The following is a 24884-nucleotide window of genomic DNA, read 5'->3' on the forward strand; positions in this document are numbered from 1 at the left end:
ATGTTTGATTGTGTGACAACTGTTTTTATAACAAAGTTAAACTGGTATTTTAAACGCTTCAGGCCATTAGAAAATATTCTTCTGGGGAAGAACGGGGAGTGGGGTGTGTGTGAGAGAGAGCGAGCGCAAATATCTTCAGTAGCTGAAAACTCGTGTGGGTGCGTGATGGCTTGATGCTATGAAATGTTGATTTGGGGTGCTCTTTCCAGCATAACAGCACCAGCAGCCTTGATGTAAGCAAGCAGGTCCCCGGGTGTGTCTTTCAGGTTCACAGGAGGCGGAACAGGCACCTGGGCCCAGACTAGCTTCGACACCTTTGGGAAGTTGCTGCCACAGTTAAATGAGAGCTACAGTACTTTTCTCTTTCCTGGGGGGGGGATGACTAAAACTGTCGCATCCTAGACCATCAGAACAAGAGATCTTGACGACTTTGGTAGATGTCTTCTTTTTTCTGCACATTTTTGTTTAAAAAAAAAAGAAAAAATAATTAAATGGGAAAAAATTACAAAAAAAAAGGAAATCCAGCCTGTTTAAAATCTGTTAGTGTTTTTCATGATTGTATGTCTTAGTTGCTGTAGATGGAAAGCTCGAGCGAAACGGAGGCTGTAAATGTTTTTACAAACTGTAAAACGTTTAAGTGGCCAGTAAAAAGGGTTTTGCCATTGAACATGTAACTGTGTGGTTGTTTACATCTGTAACTTTCTTTCCTTAACAATTCTGGCATATGTAGGTTGATAAACTTCCATTTTTAGAATAAATAACCATTCGCTTGACTCCACATCGTTCTGTTGCTGCACTGACCTTCTTCGGTGTCGTTATGCTTTTTGCTCGTCTTTTTCTCCCCACCCCCAATAAAAAAAAACCTGAAAAAGACCAAAGCCAACTGGACCTTACTTTTCATTCAAGTTGACATAAGGGTGAAATTCTACTGGGATCCTGCACAGCTCTGCCCTCTTTTTCAGCTATTTGAATGAGGCTATAGCAGTTTTCCATTCCTGTACAGGCTCTTTTCCTGGGCAAGGAATCTCTTGTGCATGAGGAAGGATCCACTTAATTAACGGAAGAGATCTATACCCGTAAAGGTCCCCTGTGCAAGCACCGGGTCATTCCTGACCCATGGGGTGATGCTCACATCCTGACATTTCCTAGGCAGACTTGTTTACGGGGTGGTTTGCCAGTGCCTTCCCCGGTCATCTTCCCTTAACCCCCAGCAAGCTGGGTACTCATTTTACCGAACTCAGAAGGATGGAAGGCTGAGTCGACCTTGAGCCAGCTACCTGAAACCAACTTCTGTTGGGATCAAACTCAGGTCGTGAGCAGAGCTTGGACTGCAGTACTGCAGCTGACCACTACGCCACGGGGCTCCCTTCTATAATCAGTGTGTTTCATAGATGCCCCGAATGTGAGAGACCACAACCACTTTAGGGGTTAGGCTTAAAAAATGGAAGTAGATTCATTTACATCCCTGGATTAACAAAATGCCAATTTGAGGAGTATGGGGTGAGATGCTGGCTGGGTCTCTGTACAGCAGAGTAAAGGTAAAAGGTAAAGGTCCCCTGTGCAAGCACCAGGTCATTCCTGACCCATGGGGTGACATCACATCCCGACGTTTCCAAGGCAGACTTAGTTTGCGGAGTGGTTTGCCAGTGCCTTCCCCAGTCATCTTCCCTTTACCCCCAGCAAGCTGGGTACTCATTTCACCGACCTCGGAAGGATGGAAGACTGAGTCAACCTTGAGCCGGCTACCTGAAACCAACTTGTCAGGATCGAACTCGTTAATATACCAGAAAATACAAATTCCAGGGTTGTTGGGTTAATACAGCTGAATATAGTATGACTGTTCTGTCCAATACAGCTTATAGCTTCGGAGTTTTTAGCACTATCATGCTTTAAAATGGACCTCTGTGAATTTTTATTGACCACTATGACAACTAAATGCTTCTGTCAGTGGAAGAAATGTTATCTATCTCCTGTATCTATCTCCTTCAGGTGCTCCTGGACTCTTGCCCTTTTCTACTACTGCAGACCGACTAACACGGTGACCCACTGGGAATTACCTTCCGTGCATAAATGGCCATTATCACAGCCCAAATTATGCACTTTCAATGCACTTTGAAGGTGGATTGTACTGAGTGAACCGCTTGCAAACGATCGTTAAGGCGCACCGAAAGCGGACTGGAAGCGCATTAGCTGGGCCGTGCGGAAGCGTTCCCGCGCGCGGCCTCTCAGTTGACGCTTAGGGCGGCGCCACGCTGGGCTCTCCAAAGACGCTGCAGGCGCGGGCTGGGGGGGAGGAGGAGGAGGCGGAGGCGGGGCGCGCCGCCATTTTGGGTGCTGGCAGAGAAGCCGCCCAGGCCGGCGCCATGTTAGGCTCGGCTTTTCCCCTTTCTCCGTCGCCGCGGCTGCACATGGCGGGAGCCGGGAGCGGCCTGCTGAACGGCGGCGGCGACGGGCCGGAGGAGAAGCGGCTGCGGGTGGGGGCCGGCCCCCCGGGGAACCGCGTGACGGTGGTGCTGGGGGCGCAGTGGGGGGACGAGGGCAAAGGGAAGGTGGTCGACCTGCTCAGCCTCGACGCCGACCTCGTCTGCCGCTGCCAGGTGAGCAGAGCAGGAGGAGGGCTGCTGGGGGCGCTAGGCCGCGGGGGCGGGGGGGGGAGGAGGCTGAACAAACCCGAGAGAGGAAGCGGTGCAGGTAGGGTTGCCAACCTCCAGGTAATAACAGATTACACAAATGCATCACTATGCTTGTTCCTAAATAGGTTTGGAAATCAGCACAGTCAGGGTGCAAAATTACAAAATTATTATTAGTGATTAGGACAAATTGCAACAAGTGCTATACAACAAATACTTATCCTAGTACTATAATGCATAACAGTCACTCGATGTCAGCCATTCAGGTGTACAATTATTCTTATAAAGAATACTATAAAGATAAATTGCGTATTTGCGTCTGTAACACAAAGAATAATTTGTCCACCTGAATGGTTGACATCAAGTGAATCTTATGCATTATAGTAGTAGGATAAGTATTTGTTGTATAGCACTTGTTGTAATTTGTCCTAATCACTGATAATAATTCTGTACCCTGACTGTGCTGATTTCCAAACCTCCAGGTAATAGCTGGAGATCTGCTATTACAACTGATCTCCAGCCAATAGAGATCCGTTCCCCTGGAGAAAAGGGCCGCTTTGCCCATTGGACTCTAAGGCTAAGGTCGCCAGGTCCCTCTTCGCCACCGGCAGGAGGGTTTGGGGGCGGAGCCTGAGTAGGGCGGGGTTTGAGGAGGGGAGGGACTTCAATGCCATAGAGTCCAATGGCCAAAGCGGCCATTTTCTCCAGGGGAACTGATCTCTCTTGGCTGGAGATCAGTTGTAATAGCAGGAGATCTGCAGCTGGTACTGTCATGCCCAGATATAAGGGCTGGTTTAGAACACTATGTATTCATACGCACACACATGGAAGCTTTGGGGAAGTTGGCATCCGGGAGCCATGAACCAACAAATCATGCTCTCTGTGCCTGGTGCGGCCTTTCACCAGTAGAGAGCTCTGAATTACGTTCATCTTCAGGAATGTGGTTTCTGGTTACCAGGCTCACAAGATCAGGCACTCACTAAGTGACGCCTTCGGCCAATATCTATAGGTTATGCTAATTAGAGTGAAGTAGACACTTAATGTGCATTGGTGCTTTTGTGTATCAATCTGCTTGTCAGCAGCCATGGGCCTGCCCCATGCGAATGCATAAATGATACTGACTTTCCTTTGTTTCTCTGGTGAGTAACTCTGCATCTTATTTGTGGGTTATTTCACTCCCAGGGTCTCTGTTTAGCTAAATAAAGAACTGTCGCTCTTTTTAACTTCCTCCTAGTTGTCTTCATTGGACTCTATAAGACAACTTGGCACTTCAGTACCTGCAGGTTGGCAACCCAGGTGCTAAAGGTTGATTCTCTGGAGCAAAGGGAGAGAGTGGAAGGTGACGGTTCCTCGGCCCCAACCCCAAATGTCTTATGTCTCTTTGCAGGGAGGCAACAATGCTGGCCACACAGTTGTGGTGGGTTCGGTTGAATACAACTTCCATCTCTTGCCGAGCGGGGTTATCAACCACAGCGCCACGTCGTTCATTGGTGAGAAACTGCGCGTGCTGGCCACTCTTGTGAAAGGCCGCGTACTCCGGTGCGTCCGATAGGAATCCAGATTTAAAACCTCACTTTAGCTGCCACCAACAAGTCCTGCATAGTTTCTCCACACCACCACTCATGTTTCTTCTGCTGCTGCAAGTTCTCCTGCCTCTCTTTTCTTGATAAATCTTGACGGCGCTGTCCAGTTGTCAGAGCATCTTCCTTACACAAGATTTCCCCCTCTGTTTCCTCCAGAAGGGTTGCTTATCTCTGTGTTATTTCACTGTCTCAGGAAATGGTGTCGTCATTCACCTGCCAGGACTCTTTGATGAAGCTGAGAAAAATCTTAAGAGAGGGCCAGGTGAGTGACCCCCCCCCACCTGTAGCTGTCTCTGAGGGGAGGGGGAATCGGGTTAAGGAGGAATCGGGGAGGAGCTGATAGAGGGAATGCCAGGTTGTTGTCAGAGTCGCGATTATGAGTTGCAGAGTTTGGTCTCCAGAGCAACATCCAGTGTATCCATTAGTTTTGTGAGAGTACCAGCTTTCTTTTCATTAACAAAAATGGTGATGGTATGTAGATAGTCAGTGCAGGCTTGATTTGACCTATAACCCACTGATTTGTTTTTTTTGGCAATCCACGGAATCCTAGAAGCTAAAATGAATAAACTGAGGCTATCGTATTTTGGTCACGTCATGAGATGACAAGGGTCACTGGAAAAGACAGTCATGCTAGGAAAAGTTGAGGGCAGCAGGAAAAGAGGAAGACCCAACAAGAGATGGATTGACTCAATAAAGGAAGCCACAGCCTTCAGTTTGCAAGATCTGAGCAAGGCTATCAAAGATAGGACATTTTGGAGGACTTTCATTCATAGGGTCGCCATGAGTCGGAAGCGACTTGACAGCACTTAACACACACATGTAGATAGTAGCTGTTATACGGCATTCTTTAGAAGGACTGATACACTGCATGTATGGTTTATGTTCTGTATCAAAGTGTTTAGTAGTTTTTTGTGTTTTTGTTATATAATATATATATGTATGTATGTACGTATAAATAAAAGAACAGGTTCTGGGGTTCATCTGGGGTTCAAATTTAAAAAAAATTCCCCACCTGTCAAATAAAGCTGATTTTTTTTTTAGTTTTCAATGGTAGAAAATTGCATCATATATGGGAATAGGGTTGTAGTTTATTGTATGCATCAATCTTGCTTATACTGTACCATCTTCTACCTTTTGTAATCTATTTTCTGCATTGTTTATGGTATGGTATGCCTTCTTGGCTGAGATAGTTTTCTGCAACCTTGGTCCTACTGCGTTGTTTATTAGATGTCATATGCTGTCTGAATTCTTTTTATATTTTGCAATCCATCTTGGCCCTGGCCTGGATGGCCCAGGCTAGCCTGATCTTGTCAGATCTAAGAAGCTAAGCAGGGTTGGTCCTGGCTAGTTCTTGAATGGGAGACCACCAAGGAATTCCAGAGGTGCTATGCAGAGGAAGGCAATGACACACCGCCTTTGTTAGTCTCTTGCCTTGAAAACCCTACTGGGGTTGCCATAAGTCAGCTGTGACTTGACGGCACTTTACACACACACAGTCCTTACACACACACAGTCCATCTTGAGTCCCAGTGAGAAAAGTGGGCTGCCAATGAAGTTAATTAATCAATTTGACCTTCAGAGTTGGTGTGCGGCACATGTTGAATGAAGTGATGGAATAGTTCTCACGAATTATTCTTTCTCCATAGGTTTGGAAGGTTGGGAGTCTCGGACAGTGATTTCAGATCGCGCCCACCTTGGTGAGAGCCAGTTCCAAAGGCCCTAGAAGATGGGTAACAAGTAAAAGAGGGGGTTGGCCTTTCTCCTCTGACATCTTCCCTTTTTTTTCTGCACCAGTGTTCAATTTCCACCAGGCTGTGGATGGGATCCAGGAACAGCAGAGACAGCTGCAAGGTGGCAAAAAGTAAGAAGGTCTTGGGTACGCTGGAGGGTCTCGCATTTTCTCCCGAGTAGAATCTGGGAGCTTTGGGGGAGGAGGCTTTGTTGATTGATATCCTGCCGTTCTTCCAAGGAGCTTAAGGCTGTTTACACATATTTTATCCTCACGACAGCTCTGAGAGGTAGGTTAGGCTGAGAGGGTATCACAGGCTGAAGGTCGCTCACAATGCAATCCTAAACAGAGTAACACCCTTCGAAGCCCCGTTAGCATCCATGGACTTAGAAGGGTGTAACACTGCTTAGGATTGCACTGTTACCCTATCGAGTGGCACACAGAGGATTTGAGCCTGGCTCTCCCCGGTCCTAGCCCAGCGCCTGAACCACTAGGACGCTGTGGATTTCACCTTGTGGTTAGGGATGGAGGGTGAGGGTTTGGCCTACTGTTGTTGTTAGTACAGATACTGTGCCAGAACAACAGAATACAACACGGCACACGAAATACTAAATACATTGTAATTTGTTTGATTTTATCCTGCACTTTCTCCAAGGGGATAGATCATGATGGGTAGCCATGTTAGTCTGTCACTAGCAGTAGAAAAGAGTAGGAGTCCAAGTAGCACCTTAAAGTCTAACAAAATTTCATCTGAAGAAGTGAGCTGTGGCTCACGAAAGCTCATACCCTGCCAGAAATTTTGTTAGTCTTTAAGGTGCTACTTGGACTCCTACTCTTTTCTCCAAGGGGTTCAGGCAGGTGTACAGGAGAGGAATTAGTTCTACACACTGGGTCAACAGGCTGTGAAATGCGAGATCTGTAACATTTCTGTGCAAAGCTCAAAGGTGTATATTAGATAAGAACAGGTACATTAGGACACAGCTTTAGAAGTCGGGTTGGAGGAGTTACGATTGTGTTATTTCCAGTTGTCGCTATCGTGAACGGTCGCTGCTCTTATTATTTGAGCTTGCACACACATCTGTCAAATGCACTGAAAGCCAGCGTTTTGTAGTGGTTAGGAGTGGTGGTTTGGAGCGGTGGACTTTGATCTGGAGAACTGGGTTTGATTCCCCACTCCTCCACATGAGTAGCAGACGCTAATCTGGTGAACTGGATTTGTTTCCCCGCTTCTACACACAAAGCCAGCTGGGTGACCTTGGGCAAGTTACAGCTCTGTTAGAGCTCTCTCAGCCCCACCTACCTCACAGGGTGTCTGTTGTGGGGAGGGGAAGGGAAGGTGATGGAGAGCCGGTTTGATTCTCCCTTAAGTGGTAGAGAAAGTCGGCATATAAAAACCAACTCTTCTACTTCTTCACTGCAGCTTCTAGCCCACAAAAGCTTACACCACAATCAGTGGTTCTGTCCGGAGCTGCAAGGGTGTTGTTATCATTGTTGCGGTTGTTGTTGCTGCTGCAAACTAACAGTGCAACCCTATGCAGAGATGCTCCAGTCCAAGCCCACTGAAATCAATGGGCTTAGACTGGAGTAGCTCTTCTTAGGATTGCACTGTAACATGGCTACCCCTCTGTAGCACCGTGCAAAGCTCTGCACAAGATATAGAACTGGTGCCGCCCTTGTCCAATAGCCTGAGGGCTTGTCAGCATTCCTTGTGGAAGGTCTAAATATTTGTCATGAGTAATGAAGAGGGGGAGCAGTTGCCTTGATATGTAGAGAGAAGGAAGTTGCCCCAGCTGTTAAGGGATATGGAGGCAGAAGGTGTGGAAGGAGACAAAGAGGACTATTGGAAGATTAGCTAGTAAGGAGGGTAGTTGCAGGAACAGAGAAAGGAGGGGAAAGAATGCTCAGAGACAATAAGCATCTTAAACTTGCTTGTGTCCCTTTAACTCAGTGTTCAGTCCCCTGCTCTTCCCCACCCCTGGTGGGATGGATTTTTCTTACCTCAAGCTCTGTGAGCTCTCCCTAGAAGCTAAAATGACTAAACTGAGGCTGTTGTACTGCAGTCACGTGAGAAGGCAAGACTTATCAGAAAAGACAATAATGCTAGGAAAAGTTAAAGGCAGCCGGTAAAGAGAAAGACCCAGCATGGGATGGATTGACTCTATCAAGGAACCCAAGGCCCTCAATTTGCCAGACCTGAGCAAAGCTGTTAACAGTAGGATGTTTTGGAGGTTACTAATTCATAAGGTCTCCATTAGTCGGGAGCAACTTGATGGCACTTGATACACACACACACACTCAAGCTGTGAAGGAAGATGAATACTTTCTGGCTACTTGGATGTTAGCAGTGCAAACAAAATGTTGTCTTTAGTGGCTTGCTAGGGTAGGCATCTGGTCTGAACACCCACCGTAAGCTGCTAGTGACGTGCTTTTTTTAAAAGCCCAATAAGAATGGCAGAGCATAATTGTCAATATTAGCCGGGGTATCCCCCACTCTGTTCTAGGGGTTTCTTTGGCAGTTATCATTTCAGACCCTATTCCTTTTGCAGCCTTGGCACAACCAAGAAGGGGATCGGCCCTGCGTACGCCTCCAAAGCTTCACGGACTGGCCTGCGTATCTGTGATCTGCTGGCAGACTTTGATGAGTTCTCCAAGAAGTGAGTTGGGAAGGCAGAGAATCTACGAAGGAGGGAGGGGAGTACTGGGGCCCTGGAGCTGGGAGAGGAATATGAAATGTCTTGCTCTGGATGAATCTTGTGAGGCCAGATTCAGATCTAGGCTTGGTCCTAAAGAGCCTTGGGAATCTAGCAAACTTTCCTGTATCAGATCAGTAATCCCTCCAGGCCCCATTTCCCCACATTTGCTCCGTTTTTCTCTTCCCCCCAACCCATGTTCTGCCTTGCCTTGCCTTGCCTGCCCACTCTCATCTTTTCCCATTTCACCTCCAGGGTTGAACTAAAGCTGCAGCAGCCATTTTGGATTATCAGAGTTGCCTAGGCAATCCAAAATGGCTGCCCAAATCTTGTGAGGAAATCTTGGTATTCTTTAAAAAAAATTATTTTCTCTCTTTTCCCTTTTATCGTTTTACAATTTTAAGATTTTTCTGCAAACCAGGCTATCCCCCCAGTTTGTGGAAAGATCTCCCTCCTCTGTTAAAGGCCCTAATCTACAGATTTAACAATCCTCATTGGGCTCAGATATAATGGTATAGATTGGTGTGAATTAGACTGTTTCTGTACTAGCCAAGGCCTTATTATTCTCTAGCTTTTTTTACTCCTTGTCCCTCTCCAAGGCTGCCCTGTTCCAGTGTCCCTTTGTTCTGTATTTGGCATGTGCCACTGTCTGAGAAACCAGGTCAGCTCTGATTTTGGCCTGGAGAAACAATTGCCGTTACCTGCCTCAGTCAAGACCAGCAGTTGTTCCCCTGTATTCCTGGGCAGATCCATGACAGTTTGTGTTGGATTGCGTGGGGGTAGATTGGGTTGGGGGCCATGACAAACCTGTCCTTGAAGAGGTAGATGTGCCATCCTTGTGTGACTGACTCAGCAGTAGTGCCTCTGTCTCTCAGGTTCAAGGTCTTGGCTCAGCACTACAAAGCGACATACCCAGCTCTCACCATAGACACGGATGGTGAGCTGCAGCAACTGAAGGTGATTGATGGGCGGGAGAAGGGGCGGCACCGGTCCTGGTCCCTTTGTCAACTGGAAATCGTACTTCCCTGCTGCTTCTGAGATACTGCTGGATTGCGCTGCTGCAGTGCATCCCAATTCAACCTCTGCTCCAGATCACAGCCTGGTCTTACCATCCTTTCAGCTCCCAAATGTACAACAGGCAAACTGTGGTTTTATAGCTGCTTGGCGTAGGTCTGCTTTCCACCTGATCACTGCTCCCATTTCTGTGGCACTGTGACCTCCAGAGGTAGAGCACGTGCCACTCGCTGTAGCGTGTCAGTACAAACCTCAGACTGTCTCAAATGGTGGTTTCTGATTCTTTCTGTAAACCACGGTCAAATCAGACTTCACACCAAACTGTGGTTTTGCAAGCTCCTTGCAAGCCATTGTGTGTTAATTCATTCAGCCTCCTGAGCCATGGTTTGGCGCGATGTCTGGATGGAGCCCCCAGCGCTGCTGTTCACAACCACATGGATTGGAAACTTCCTCTGCCCAGTGCCAAATTCCACAGTTAACTGCCATAGTCAGTTCATCCCTTCCTTTAAATAAATGAAGCACGGAGCTCAATTGTTTGGAATTTATTTTGGTTTTTTATTTTATTGGCAGGAATATGCGGAGAAGATCCGTCCGTTAGTGAAGGATGGTGTTTATTTCATGTACCAAGCCCTACATGGTCCGGCCAAGAAGATCCTTGTGGAGGGAGCAAACGCGGCATTGTTAGACATAGATTTTGGTAAGCAATCCCCCCTCATCGCACATTTACCCTGCTATACATACTACTTGGCACAGGCATGCCGTCAGATTCAAACCGCATAGTGTGTTTATGCTGAGAGGAGGAGAGCCTGTTGAACGGTTACATACTCCGACAAACTAGGTCCCTGGCAAAGGATGTGGACTGTATAATGCTTGGATAACCCACTGTGAGAGGGTCTCTCTGGTTTAGCCATTTGTATTTCAAACTCGCTCTGCCAGACGCCTTATCAGTCCCACTGTTTACTTGCTGCTCGGTCTTTTACTGCTGTTTCCCCTCTATGTCTAGTTTTTCTTCCAAGCAGCAGAAGCCTTGGAATAAAAGCAGTTCCAGGAAGACAAGGTCCCTCTGCTTTCTGCTTCAGAAAAAAAAAAACTTTACCTACTGCAGAGAGTACACAGGGGGCTCTCAAGTTGCCTGTATATGCGTGCAAAGAAATGGCATTACATCATCAGACTTTTTTTTCCACGTCAGGTCACAGCCAACTTATGACTGACCCCGTAGGGTTTTCAAGGCAAGAGTCGGTGGTTTGCCACTGCCTTCCTCTGCATAACGACCCTGGACTTCCCTGGTGGTTTCCCATCCAAATACTGACCAGAGCCGACCCTGCTTAGCTTCCGAGATCTGACAAGATCAGCCTAGCCTGGGTTCTCCAGGCCTGGGCGCACATCAAATACAATGCAGAAAGCTGGCTTCATGTGGAGGAGTAGGGAAACCAACCCAGTTCACCAGATCAGACTCCACCGCTCCAAACCACCGCTCTTAACCACTACACCACATTGGGAGGATCCCCTTTTTTTTCTTTCTGGGGACCACCAGGGATTGAATTCAGCCTGTCTCCTCAACCAGTCCCTTCTCCCATATCATCTTCCAGGCCCTGGTCCAACCTTGCCTGCCTTTTCTCTCTCCCCAAAGGTACCTACCCCTTTGTGACCTCCTCCAATTGCACAGTGGGGGGCGTCTGCACTGGCCTCGGCATCCCTCCGCACTACATCGGCAAGGTGTACGGCGTGGTGAAAGCCTACACTACCCGGGTCGGCGTCGGGACATTCCCCACGGAGCAGGATAATGTGAGTGCGCCCTCCCCCTTCAGGGTTGCAAGGGCAGGGTTTCGGCAGAGGATCCTGGGCGTAATAAATTCGGTATCTGGTTTTCTCGTGAGCTTGATGGATGCCCCAAGAGGAGACGATCAGAAGGTCGGACCAGAACCAACAGGTTGAAATAAAATCAAGTTTTCAGATAAACATTAGGAAGAACTTCCTGACAGAGCGGTTCCTCTGTGGAACAGGCTTCCCTGGGAGGTGGTGGGCTCTCCTTCCCTGGAGGTTTTTAAGCAGAGGGTAGATGGCCATCTGTCAGCAATGCTGATTCTGTGAACTTAGGCAGATCATGGGAGGGAGGGCAGGAAGGTTTGTATCAGCGTTTGGCTCTCATGGCCCTTACATGCCCAGGGTAAGGCTGATTGCCACTTTGGGGTCAGGAAGCAATTTTCCTCCAGGCCAGGTTGTCGAGGGATCCTGGAGGTTTTTTTACCTTCCTATGGGCATAGAATAGGGGGTCACTGGGGGAATGGGGGGCAGGTAGTTGTGTATTTCCTGCACTGTGCAGAGTGTTGGACTAGATGCCCCTTGAGGTCCCTTCCAGCTCTATGTGTCTGTGTTTCTACGTTTGCAGGAGTAGGGGAGGTTATACCTAAAACAGCTTTCTAATTTTGGACATCTTTCAGGAGATAGGAGAGCTGCTGCAGTCCCGGGGGCGCGAATTTGGTGTGACCACGGGCCGGAAGCGCCGCTGTGGCTGGTTGGATCTTGTGCTGGTGAAATACGCCCATATGATCAATGGATTCAGCGCGTAAGCCTCTCCCGTCCTGCATCAGCCTGGGTGTCTCTCCCTTTTCTCGCTAAACTGCCACATTTTAAGATTCCCCAAGAAGGCTTGTTTCTTCTTAAGCAGAGTTATCCTTTGCAGCAGTACTCTGTAGAGCCATAGCACCATTGACTGACTGAGGCAAAGAATTGGGCACTCAGTAGTCTTCGGTTGCCCTGACCTGGATGACCCAGGCTGGCCCAATCTCATCAGATCCAGGAGCTAAGCAGGGTATGTTTAGCCTGAAGAGGAGAAGACTGAGAGGGGATATGATAACCATCTTCAAGTACTTGAAGGGCTGTCATATAGAGTATGGTGCCGAGTTGTTTTCTGTTGCTCCAGAAGGTCGGACCCGAACCAACTGGTTGAAATTAAATCCAAAGAGTTTCCGTCTAGACATTAGGAAGAATTTTCTAACCATTAGGAGCAGTTCCTCAGTGGAACAGGCTTCCTCAGGAGGTGGTAAGCTCTCCTTCCCTGGAGGTTTTTAAGCAGAGGCTAGATGGCCATCTGTCAGCAATGCTGATTATATGACCTTAGGCAGTTCATGAGAGGGAGGGCATCCTGGCCGGCTTCTGGGCATGGAGTAGGGGTCACTGGGGGAGGTAGTTGTGAATTTCCTGCATTGTTCAGGGGGTTGGACTTGGTGACCCTAGTGATCCCTTCCAGCTCTGTGATTCTAGGGTTGGATCTTGTTAGTATTCGGATGGGAGACCACCAAAGAAGTCCAGGGTCATTATGTAGAGCCAGGCAATGGCAGTCCATCTCTTGCCTTGAAAGCCCTACAGGGTTGCTGTAAGTTGTCTGCAACTTGATGGCTGTTTACACCACCAGTCAACAGGGCCCTGACCCGGATGGCCCAGGCTAGCCCGATCTCATCAGATCTTGGAAGCTAAATAGGGTCGGCACTGGTTGGTACTTGGACGGGAGACCACCAGGGAATTCAGGGTCGCTACGCAGAGGCAAGCAGTGGCAAAACCACCTCTGCTTGTCTCTTGCCTTGAAAAACCCTGCCGGTTCACCACAAGTCAGCTGCAATTTGACGGCTCTTTTCACCAGTCAGCTTTTCGCTCTGTTCACTTAATGAGGGACTTGGGGTGAAGTGGAAGAGAGTGCCAGGCTAACGAGGCCTTAATAGCTTGCCTTGGGGGAGGGTGGAAGCGCTGTCATCTCCTTAAAGGCAGAGATATTTAAAAAGGAGAGAAATCCCAGCTGTATCTCTGCTCTTCTCCATTACTGGGGGAGATTGTTGTAGTGGAATATGGTTTTCCCTTAACCGGTCTCGTTGCATGTTTGCAACCCCCCCATAACTTTCCCCTCCCCCTCCTCCATGTCTTCTTCATAGCCTGGCAGTGACCAAGCTCGATATCCTGGATACCTTTGAGGAGATCAAAATTGGTGTGGAGTATCGACTGGACGAGAAACGCATACCTTATTTCCCAGGTGACCACCATAGGGGGAAATTCTCTTTGGTAGCCGCCAGTGGGTTGGAGGGGGCTCGACAGCTTTCGCGGGTCAGATCCGTATGGGTTTGGAGGCCCATACGGATCCCTTTGTTTTGGAGGCCAGAGAATGAGATTTTAATTGGCGACGGGCTTTGCTGTGGTTAACACAGAAAAGAAAGTGCAGCTTCAAACCATGCATAATTAACTTAGGGAAATTACTGTTGTGACCGTGGTAATGGCTGTTGGGATTAGACAGGTTGATAAGGAGAGGAGAGCTCTTCAGAGGCTTTTAGCTGCAGTAGCTAAATGGCCCTTTCATATTCTGAGGCAGTTTCCTTCTGAATACCAGTTGCTGGTGGAGATCAATTAGAACGTAAGAAAGGCCCTGCTGGATCAGACCAAGGCCCATCAAGTCCAGCAGTCTGTTCACACAGTGGCCAACCAGGTGCCTCTAGAAAGCTCACAAACCAGACAACGGCAGCAGCACCATCCTACCTGTGTTCCAAAGCACCTAGTATAATAGGCATGCTTATCCGATCCTGGAGAGAATAGGTATGCCTCATTTCTAGCATCAGTTTTTACTAATAGCCATGAATAGCCCTCTCCTCCATAAACATGTCCACTCCCTTCTTAAAGCCTTCCAAGTTGGCAGCCATCAGCACATCCTGGGGCAGGGAGTTCCACAGTTAACAGTAACAGCTTCTGTCCCCCCCCCCTCCACAGCAAACCAGGAGCTCCTCAACAAGGTGACTGTGGAGTACAAGACACTCCCTGGCTGGCAGTGCAGCACCGAGGAAGCACGCAGCTTCGGCGAGTTGCCCCCTCAAGCCCAGGGCTACATCCGATTCATCGAGGATTATCTCGGGGTGCCAGGTGAGCATAACCGCCCCTTTTTGGAGACCGGAGCGGCAGCAGTTGGAGAGTCGCTGCCTGGTTTTTCAAGGTTGCCATCCCCCAACAGTGTGGGGCCAGAAGCTGTAGCTGGGGTGCTTGGGCCTCAGTCCAGGTTCTCACTGCCCCCCTCCCCGATTCTCTCTTTCTCTCGCAGTGAAGTGGGTGGGAGTGGGAAAATCCCGCACATCCATCATCAAGCTTTTCTGAGCCTGGAGCCGTATCCTGGTCCCGGAAGAAGACGGTGGGCCCTCCTGCCGCCACCACACACATTTCACGGACCAACCAGCAGCAGAGGGCAGAAAGGACGGGGATGGGGTAAACCTTCCTCCTCCGCCCCCCAGCTTAGCCCTTCCTTCCTCAGGGCAGCCTGTCCTGTCCCCTTCCCTTCGCTCGGAGCATTCCTCACTCTCTATCCTCTGCAGAGACTTGTGATCTCACCCCAGCCAATCCCTCCCCTGCCCCATCACAGAGCCCGTAGGAATAGTTCAACCCTTGCCATTCATCTCCGCTGCCTCTTTGCCATCCTGGAAGGGAGAGGCCAGTTGTCACCCGGTCCTTTTGGATGGCTAACACACTCCATTTTCCGCTTCTGCGTCCACGTGTCTGTCTGCCCACCACATTTCGGGTCAGCCACGATGCCAAACCGTACAACGAACCAAGCCGGGAAGGAATGTTAGACTTGATTACGCAATTCACTCCTCCCGCGGCACAATCCAAATTTGTGACTTCCTCTTTTGTAGCCCACAATATTTTGCCAAGGACTGCCAAAAAAACAAATCGGGTTATAGATCAAATCAAGCCTGAACTGACTCTAGAAGCTAAAATGACTAAACTGAGGCTATCGTATTTTGGTCACATTATGAGAAGACAAGAGTCACTGGAAAAGACAGTCATGCTAGGAAAAGTTGAGGACCAGGAAAAGAGGAAGACCCAACAAGAGATAGACTGACTCAATAAAGGAAGCCTTGGCCCACAATTTGCAAGATCTGAGCAAGGCTGTCATAGATAGGACATTTTGGAGGACATTGATTCATAAGGTCGCCATGAGTCGGAAGCGACTTGACGGCACTTCACACACACACACACACACATTTTGCCATTACATCCGAATTGGCAACTTGTTTGCTGCACTGGCCCTGCACACTTTGATTTGCTCTTCTGCTGGCAGTCCTCGTTTTCAAGGCAAATGCCAGCCGTAGTTTGTTGGATTCGGTATCATGGCAACTTGTGCAAAATGGGAAGTAACAAATTGAATTGTTGTGAGGGAGGACTTGAGCTAGCCCAGGGGCCCACAACATGGTGCCCACCGACACCTTTCTTGGCGCCTGCCAAGTATTTTAAGGTTATTTATGCATGGCGGTTTCCTCACAGTCACCCTGCCGACTACTTTGCGGATTTGTTTTGATTATGCTTGCATTTTCTGACCGTCTGAGGTAACCCATCTCTCCCTGCGTGCTTCCGTGTGTTTTGCCTGTTGTCTGCATTTGTGTTTAGCCAGCATCCAGAAAACGTGGGGGAAATGCGTGGAAAGAGCACGGCGACCTCTGGCGGTTGGAAAATGCCAGCATAATCAAAGTAAAGCCCCAAAGTAACTGGCGGGGTGACCGCGAGGAAAGAGCTGTGCATAAATGTCCTTAGAAAGTGGGTGGGGCTAGTTGGGGCTTCTGCCCAGCAGGGTTTCTAATTTCCTGTTAAATGGAGCTTCTGCCTGAAATGTTGAAGAGGTACTATTAGAGTTATATATAACCTCGCTCACTGACATTTTACGGCTGGCGGCTTCCTGTGTCGGCCGTTTTGTGGCTGCGCCAGTGTTAGAATTCCAAAGGTGCCCCCTGCAGGCTTGAAAAGGTTGGGGATTCCTGAGCTAGCCTAAAGTTGCTTCACATGAACACATGAAGCCGCCTTATACTGAATCCAACCCTCGGTTCATCAAAGTCAGTATTGTCTACTCAGACCGACAGCGGCTCTCCAGGGTCTCAGGCAGAGGTCTTTCACATCACCTACTTGCCTAGTCCCTTTAACTGGAGATACCGGGGATTAAACCTGGGACCTTCTGCATGCCAGGCAGATGCTCTACAAACTGAGCCACAGCCCCTTTGGGGCTTGTTTCTGCAGTGCCAACTAAGCATTTGGTTTTACATCTGAACCCAAACCATATAGGTTGCTGGTGATTTTCACCTGCCTGCCTCGGTACTCCAGGGACGTGGTGGTGCTAAGTATGGGAAACCCCAACACAACTGGGCGGTTTTACCTCTCCTAATAATGAAGCGATCTGCGTAATCCGCTGTGGGGGGAGGATCCCGATATCCCTTCCCTTGTGCTGCAGACCATGTCTGCTCTCTCTCTCCCATAATGTTGTGGAGAAATATATGGCTGGTTTTGATCTCTGCATTTCACAAAAGTCCAAAGCTCTGTGATTAGAAATACTCATGCAAACTAAGCCCTCTCCCAGGCAGGGCCTGGTTGAGGGGGTATATTGACTGTAGAAGCGCTACCCAAAATCACCGGAAATCTTTCCCCCATCCATTTTTTGTGATTTCTGAGCCTTAATCAGGACAAGAATTTTATTTTTAAAAACGGAAGGAGCGATTTTTTTCAGGGGCGACAAAATGCCCGTCCGGCACAATCCTACTTTGCACAGCGTCACTCCTCCCAACCTGACATGTTTATTTCTGCCGCTTCGAAAGGGAACTTCCTTTATATTGTCATGTTGCCCTCACGCCTGAGGCCCAGCGGGGTTTTCTGGGCATTTCTGCCAGTTTTTCACTGTAGACGATTAAATATCAATAAAGAACAATGAATTATTTTATCACTAGGATCTCTGGCGCCCCGGCTCAGAGCAGTGTGTCTCAACGCCACTTATTTATGCTTTGCTGCGGGAAAGGATTCTTTCCCCCTTGCCCCTCAAACGGGTGCATTCAACTCTGGGACTTTCCCCCGTATTTTTTAGGTTTAGCCATCTTAATCTTAATCCGGTCCTAGAGCTAGAAGGAACAACGGAGAGCTCAAATTTGGAAGGAAAAAAACACCTGATCAGTAGCAGTAAAATTTTGCAATATCATTTCGAAGTCTCTGAATCAGCTTTTGAAACCTGGCATCGGAGTCATGCAGCGCTGCTTTTGTTTAGGCAGCCATCGCTTTGCTGGCAAAACCAGAGTTTTGGCCATTTCAGTCACCACCAGTTCAAGCCCCGAAATTCAATCACTACACCCTTTGTCTTGCCGGGTGATAGTCTCACACCACATTTTTCAGAGAAGAGTTTTTTTATACCCCGCTTTTCTCTACCTTTAAGGAGTTTCAAAGCGGCTTAGCAATCACCTTCCCCTTCCCCACAACAGTCGCCCTGTGAGGTAGGTGGGGCTGAGGGGGTTCAAAGTGAACTGTGACTGGCCCAAAGTCACCTGGCTTTGTGTGGAGAAGAAGAGTTGGTTTTTATATGCCCACTTTTTTCTCTACCACTTAAGGGAGACTCAAACCGGCTTACAATCACCTTCCCCTCCCCATAAAAGACACCCTGTGAGGTATGTGAGGCTGAGAGAGCTCTAAGAGGGCTGTGACTAGCCCAAGGACACCCAGCTGGCTTCGTGTGTAGGGGTGGGGAATCAAACCTGGTTCACCAGATTAGCATCCACTACTCATGTGGAGGGGTGGGGAATCAAACCTGGTTCACCAGATTAGAGTCCACCGCTCATGTGGAGGGGTGGGGAACTGAACCTGGTTCTCCAGATTAGAATCCGCCGCTCTTCACCACCACACCACGCTGGCTCGCCATGCCTTGGTGTTGCCCTCCCTCCCACTCCCATCAGCCCCACAACACTGACACGGTTTTGTGATTCCCAGTTTTAATTTAATTATTTTCTGTGCTCTCTGGTACACGGTGGGGTGGGCATGACCAGCCCAAACCTCCTGGGCCCTGGAGTTGGGATACCCTGAACATTATTGTGGGCGGGGGGGATGGAGGAGACAGCTTCAGCACCTCTGATTAGGAGCTAAACTCCATTGAAGGAGAGAGTCAAGGCTTGTGGGGGGGGCAGGTTCACTTTACAAGCGAGTCGCTGCGTTCGCAGTTGGTGACAGGACACCCCCCCCCCCAGACCATGGCCGCTGTGAGACTCAGTGGAGTGGGGGCTTTTCCTTCTTCGGAGGGCCTGGCGCTGTCTCGCAGAGGACGGGTTTGTTGTGCTGGATCAAAGGGTGTGACAAAGTATCCACAACTGATGGGGAGCCTGAAAGGGGAAACGGGTGCCAGCTTCCTCTCCCCCACCCCGCACTGGCGGCCCACCAAGTGGCGGTTCCCGAGATACCTCGTGTCTTCATAGCCCTAATTCCACCCTGATGTGGTGCTGAGTATGTCCAGAGAGGGGGGGGAAGGGGAGCAGGCGAGATGCCCACTGGGCCCGGGGGGGGGGCTGAGGATGTGGGGCAGGCGGAGCTCAGAGCAGGGCGCAGAAGAATTTCTTCTCCCGGAAGGGGTTTTCGGAGGTGGGCACTGGGGTTATGAGGGGGTCTTCGCAGGCGTGAGCGTCGCAGTAAGTCATCAGGTCAGCCGCCGCCTTGGAGACCTGGAAGCAAAGAGGAGGAGAGAGACTGAAGAAGTCCTGGGACTGTCAGGCCGGCCCAGCTGTTGAAATGAGAGACAGAGAAGGCAAATGTGGGTGTGACGTTTTGGTTCTGTCGCTGGACTTCTGGAGGCCACGTTCCCACCCACACTGGCCATGACCATCACTATGCGGCTAGCATCTAGAGATCTTAGTACAAAACAGGCTCTCTCTAGCCCTTTATGCTTGTATATTGCATTGATTCATGCCATCGTATTCCTCATTACTGTGTATGGGTGTGAAAGCTGGACAATGAAGAAAGCTGATAGGAAGAAAGTAGATTCCTTTGAAATGTGTTGGAGGAGAGGGTTACGGATACCATGGACTGCCAAAAAAACATATCAGTGGGTCTAGATCAAATCAAACCTGAACTGACCCTAGAAGCTACAATGACTAAACTGAGGCTGTCGTATTTGGGTCACATTATGAGAAGACAAGAGTCACTGGAGAAGAGTCATACTAGGAAAAGCTGAGGGCAGCAGGAAAAGAGTTGACCCACCCCCAAAAAAAAACCAACAAGAGATGCATTGACTCAATAAAGGAAGCCACGGCCCTCAATTTGCAAGACCTGAGCAAGGCTGTCCAAGACAGGACATTATGGAGGACATTGATTCATAGGGTCGCCATGAGTCGGAAGTGACTTGACGGCACTTAACACACATTGTATTGAAAGTTGCATTATTCTATTACCTTTTTGATCTCATCCTCCGACTGCAGGGCAGTGTAGTTGGTTTCCCATCTTCATTTTATCCTCCCAACAACCCTGTGAGGCAGGTTTGGATAAGAGAGCGACTGGCCCCCTATGCTCTTTGTGCCTAAGTGGGGCTCTGAAGCCGGGTCTCCCCAGCCACAATCTGTCTCTAGCCACCACCCTGGCCTACAGGAGGCGCTGGAGTTCCCAGCTGCTGCGGCGTTCTACCCTTGTGGGTGCACAGAAGCTCTTGTGGCTTCGGCAACCTTGCACGGAATGAGTTGCATCTTCATCCCTCTGGGCTGACTTTGAGGTAGGCCCAAGCCACACCAACTCCGCCGCAACCGAGAGAGTGCTGCCTAGGGGTTGCCAGGTCTCTCTTCGCCACCGGCGGGAGTTTTTTAGGGCAGAGCCTGAAGAGGGCGGGGTTTGGGGAGGGACTTCAATGCCGTAGAGTCCAATTGCCAAAGCAGCCATTTTGTCCAGCTGAACGGATCTCTATCAGCTGGTGGTCAAGTTGTATTAGCAGGAGATCTCCAGCTAGTACCTAGAGGTTGGCAACCCTAGCGCTGCCTCTAGGGTCTCAGGTGCGCCAGTACTCACAAATTTTATACAGACAGACTTATTAGAAAAGGTAAGCACTGCATCATTCTTGGTAGCAGAGCACGTTGTGGGGAATTCTTTCTGGCAACACTCTTCCTCAAGAGAAGCTGCTGACAATTTTAGGACAGTTAGATTTAGGACTGTTAGATTAAGAACATAAGAAAGGCCGTGCTGGATCAGACCCAGGCCCATCAAGTCCAGCAGTCTGTTCACACAGTGGCCAACCAGGTGTTTCTAGGAAGCCACTAACAAGACGAGTGCAGCAGCACCATCCTGCCTGTGTTCCACCGCACCCAAAATAATAGGCATGCTTCTCTAGTCCAGTAGCACCATAAACACCAACAAGATTCTCAGGGTAGAAGCTTTAGAGAGCCAAAGCTACCTGTTTGGCTTTGAGTCTCAAAAGTTTACACACTGAAAATCTAGTTCTCTAAGGTGCTTCTGTACTCGAATCTTAACTGTTCTTCTGTGCAGACCAACAAACACGGCCTGCCCTCTGAAAATGACATTTTAGGAGTTACGGATTGGTTTGGGTAGGATAAATACCGGCCCTTGCCGCATGAGGGAGCATCTATACAACCTATTGATTACCAGATGGCCATTAACACACACACACACCCCAAAAAACTTGTTTTTGAATAGGTTAAAATGCAATTCTTCCGGATCACAGCTGCCCACTGTGGGGGGGAGTGGCTGTTTGGATCCTTCTACAAACGTGCAGCAGCTGAGCATTCTTGGCACAGGAGCTGACTATAAGTTAGAAAGGTTGCAGCCTGTTCAGCGGTTCAGGCCATGCAAAGGGCTCTCTCTAGCTTCTTGCGGAACTGAGCAACAATATCTGGGCTGAGAGTCATGACGGTTAAGCAAGACTGAAATTGGCTTACATTAGGAATGGTGACTTAGAATCATAGAGTTGGAAGGGACCACCAGGGTCATCTAGTCCAACCCCCTGCACAATGCAAGAAATTCACAACTACCTCCCTCACACACACCCAGTGACCTCCCACTCCCTGCCCAGAAGATGGCCAAGGTGCCCTCCCTCGCATCATCTGCCTAAGGTCATAGAATCAGCATTGCAGACAGATGGCCATCCAGCCTCTGCATAAAACCCTCCAGGGAAGGAGCACTTACCACCTCCCAAGGAAGTCTGTTCCACTGAGGAACCGCTCGAATGCTTACTCTGAATCAGGGTGGGCTGGCTTCAGTCCTCTATGGGCACCTCCCCCCCTCCCCCATAAAACCCAAATCCTCTGATCCACTTACGCATGTTAAATTTACAAAACAAGGCTCCATATTAAGGGCAGCCAAAGCTGGCTTGGGACATTCCTGGAGATTTGTGGCTGGTGCCTGGGGAAAGCAGAATTTTGGGGGCGGAGGAAGCTCTGTGGGGCTGTGATGCCACAGAGTTCGTCCACAGAAACTGCCATTTTCTCCGGGAGATCTGATCTCAGTAGTCAGGAGATCAACTGTAATTCCAGGAGAACTCCAGGCCACACCTGGAAGTTGGCAGCCCTACTCCATTCCTTCCAGCATTTAATGCATAACTAGTCTCTTCAACGCTCCTCTAGCTTAAGGACACAATTCTGTGTTGCTTTTCATTAAAATAAATTGGCCAAGGAACTTTACCAAACTGAGAACTTAGAATATGAGACCGAAAGCTATCAAACGGTGGAAGTACAGTGAAATAATAGTTGTTTTTTTAAAAACCTAATTACCAAAGTGTTGAAAAGGGAATGTTTTATTTGCCTTTTTGGGAGAACAGGATCAAATCCCCCCCTCCCAAGGAATGACCTGAGGTCACCACAGCAGAGATCCTGTTTTCAAGGGACACTGCGGAGAATCTACGTCGTCTGTATACTGCCATGCTTGCCAAGAGGTGTAGAGAAACCGGCTAAGCTTGCAAGCCTGTTAGCACCAGCTGAAGTGTCAGCACCATTAAATCCGGGGGGTGGAGGGCCGCCCTGCAGTGTACAATGTTTCTGGTCCAGCCATGATAAGGGAAGTAGCCGCCTTGCCTATTCCTACCTTCTCTCCCCCCACCCCTTCTCCCTTTCATACCTTTATCCTGCACATACTGGCCTCGATCTTCAGTTGCTCTACCATCTTCCGGGCCTGTCCGATGCTCATGGTGCTGTTGACGGGGGTCTCGCCCTTCATGGCGATGCTGCAAAGGGCACAAGGTAAGAAATTGGGGGCGGGTGAACACATGAAGCTGCCTTCTACTGAATCAGACCCTGGGTCCATCAAAGTCAGTATTGTCTACTCAGACCAGCAGCGGCCCCCCAGGGTCTCAGGCAGGGGTCTTTCACATCACCTGATTGCCTAGTCCCTTTAACTGGAGATGCCGGGGATCAAACCTGGGACCTTCTGCATGCCAAGCAAAGGCTCTACCACTGAGCTACAGCCCTTCCCCAAGTGAGAGAAATTGTGGCTGCCACTTAAAAAAAAATTAGACAAATTCGTGAAGGAGGCTGTTAATGGCTATAGCTAAAGTGAACCTCCGGTCTACTTCTGGATGCCAGCAACTGGGGACAACTAATAGGAACTGTTTCTTTCATGTCTTTTTCCTAAGCTCCTTGTAAGTACCTGGCAGGCTACTGCTGGAAATGTGATAAGAACTTAAGAGCCCTGCTGGATCAGACCAGGGATCCATCTTCTAGCCTAATGTCTTGTTTCACCCATGGCCAACCAGTTGCCCTGGGAGAGGCTGTCCCCTGATGTTGCCCGCTGGCACTGGTATCCAGGGGTTTACTGCCTCTGAATGTGGAGGTTCCCTTTAGTCACCATGTCTAGTAACCACTGATAGACCTCTCCTCCGTGAATCTGTCTAATCCCCCTTTAAAGTCATGCTTATGGCCATCACTACCTCCACTGGCAGGGAATTTCACAATTTCATTACTCGTTGAGTAAATAAATTTTTCCTTTGGATCTGTCCTGAATCTATTGGCCTCCAACCTAACTGGGTGCACTCTAGTCCTAGTGTTATGAAAGGGGAAGAAACTGCTATCTGTCCACTTTCTCCATCCAATGCATACTTTTATAAGAAGAGTTGGTTTTTTATATGCCGACTTTCTCTACCACTTAAGGAAGAATCAAACCGGCTTACAATCACCTTCCCTTCCCCTCCCCACAACAGACACCCTGTGAGGTGGGTGGGGCTGAGAGAACTGTGAGAGCTGTGACTAGCCCAAGGTCATGTAGCTGGCTTCGTGTGTAGGAGTGGGGAAACAAACCCAGTTCACCAGATTAGCCTCAGCCGCTCATGTGGAGGAGTAGGGAATCAAACCAGTTTCTCCAGATCAGTGTCCACTGCTCCAAACCCCCGCTCTTAACCACTACCCCATGCTGGCTCTCTATCATGTCGTCCACCCTTAGTCATCTTTTTTTTGGATCCTGAAAAGTCCCAGCCTTTTCAGCCGAAAGTTGCTCCATCCCCTTAATCGTCTTGATTGCCCTATCATTTGATACATAAGACCATATTTAGATTCTTAAGCAGACAGATTCAGCATTTGAAACCTGTTAAAAATACACCTCTTCGTCACCAAAGTTGACGTTATAGTTAACTCAATTAAAGCAGATAAACAAGTAGAAGGAGGGCCAGTAATTGTTATTGGCGGTGTGGCAAACGAAACAAAAAGTCCTCACCTGCTTGTGAAGGACAGTAAAAGAGAGAGAGAGAGACGATTCTCCTTGGGGAGGAAGTTCCAGAGTTACGGAAACTCCATGCTAAGACACAGTGTGCTTTTGATACCAAATACTGGGGATGTTTGAGATCGAAGTGCTATTTCCTTAATTGCTAGGGCTGCTAACCTCCAGGTGGTAGCTGGAGATTGTGGCGAGAATTTTTATTAAACATTGGTTTGGCTTAAGAAGAACCAATTTTATTAATCTGTAGCTTAGAAGCCATATGAAAACCTAACTTTTAGCTGACCCCAGCTCCAATTAGGATCCTGACCTTAAAGGGCATAAGGGATTGCATTACTTAGAGTTAATCACCCAAAACACATTGGATGCCCCAAACTATGTTTGTGATAGCAAGGCCATTTGAACAGGCAACAAATTGTCTGCTTACGTAGGGGGGGGGGATTGTTTTCTGTACACTGGTTGACGGACAGAACAAGATTTATCAGAGACCTGGACATGGGAAACTTATTATGGAACAGGATATTTCCAAACAACTTATAGCCATGATTTGTGAAAACTCATCTGGAGAATTTGAAAGGAGGTGGCCGTTTGAGACCCTCTCTCTCGGTTTAGGCTATAAAAGGCTAATCCAGTTGTCCAGTCTTCGTCCTTCTCAGGGAGAGACCATTTCTGTCTCTTCTTTGGAACAACCTCAGAGCGCTCTGATAATTGTTTGTTGGTGTGTCAATTCTGTGTGGGTTTGTTAAGTTCTGTCTTATATATTTACCTAACGTTGTTTTCT

General features: G+C 48.7%; 2 protein-coding genes across 2 annotated transcripts; one reads left to right on the forward strand and one right to left on the reverse strand.

The window, feature by feature from the left end:
* The first annotated feature begins 2408 nt into the window (after positions 1-2408).
* On the forward strand, positions 2409-14820 carry LOC130479926 (adenylosuccinate synthetase isozyme 2-like). Its single transcript, XM_056852275.1, has 13 exons — positions 2409-2597; positions 4018-4120; positions 4407-4475; positions 5860-5910; positions 6008-6074; positions 8489-8596; positions 9508-9589; positions 10217-10343; positions 11277-11431; positions 12088-12212; positions 13573-13670; positions 14396-14545; positions 14721-14820. Exons 1-13 carry the CDS (start codon positions 2409-2411, stop codon positions 14771-14773), a joined length of 1377 nt encoding a protein of 458 aa, XP_056708253.1. The 3' UTR covers positions 14774-14820.
* Positions 14821-18979: 4159 nt separating this feature from the next.
* On the reverse strand, positions 18980-22618 carry GNG3 (G protein subunit gamma 3). The gene is made up of 2 exons (XM_056852287.1): positions 22517-22618; positions 18980-19128 (listed from the first exon to the last, which is right to left on the reverse strand). Exons 1-2 carry the CDS (start codon positions 22613-22615, stop codon positions 19000-19002), a joined length of 228 nt encoding a protein of 75 aa, XP_056708265.1. The 5' UTR covers positions 22616-22618; the 3' UTR covers positions 18980-18999.
* Between the last annotated feature and the right edge of the window lie 2266 nt (positions 22619-24884).

The sequence above is a fragment of the Euleptes europaea genome, chromosome 7 (genome assembly GCF_029931775.1).
Source record: "Euleptes europaea isolate rEulEur1 chromosome 7, rEulEur1.hap1, whole genome shotgun sequence".
Lineage (NCBI taxonomy): Eukaryota > Metazoa > Chordata > Lepidosauria > Squamata > Sphaerodactylidae > Euleptes > Euleptes europaea.

Bases quoted from the DNA above. Each gene is read 5' to 3' on its own strand.
- LOC130479926 (XM_056852275.1), top strand. From the start codon at position 2,409: ATGGCGGGAGCCGGGAGCGGCCTGCTGAACGGCGGCGGCGACGGGCCG. The intron at 2,598-4,017 runs GTGAGCAGAGCA...GTCTCTTTGCAG, and splicing joins ACCTCGTCTGCCGCTGCCAG to GGAGGCAACAATGCTGGCCA. The intron at 5,911-6,007 runs GTGAGAGCCAGT...TTTCTGCACCAG, and splicing joins TTCAGATCGCGCCCACCTTG to TGTTCAATTTCCACCAGGCT.
- GNG3 (XM_056852287.1), bottom strand. From the start codon at position 22,615: ATGAAGGGCGAGACCCCCGTCAACAGCACCATGAGCATCGGACAGGCC. The intron at 19,129-22,516 runs GTATGAAAGGGA...CTTTGCTTCCAG, and splicing joins CCAGTATGTGCAGGATAAAG to GTCTCCAAGGCGGCGGCTGA.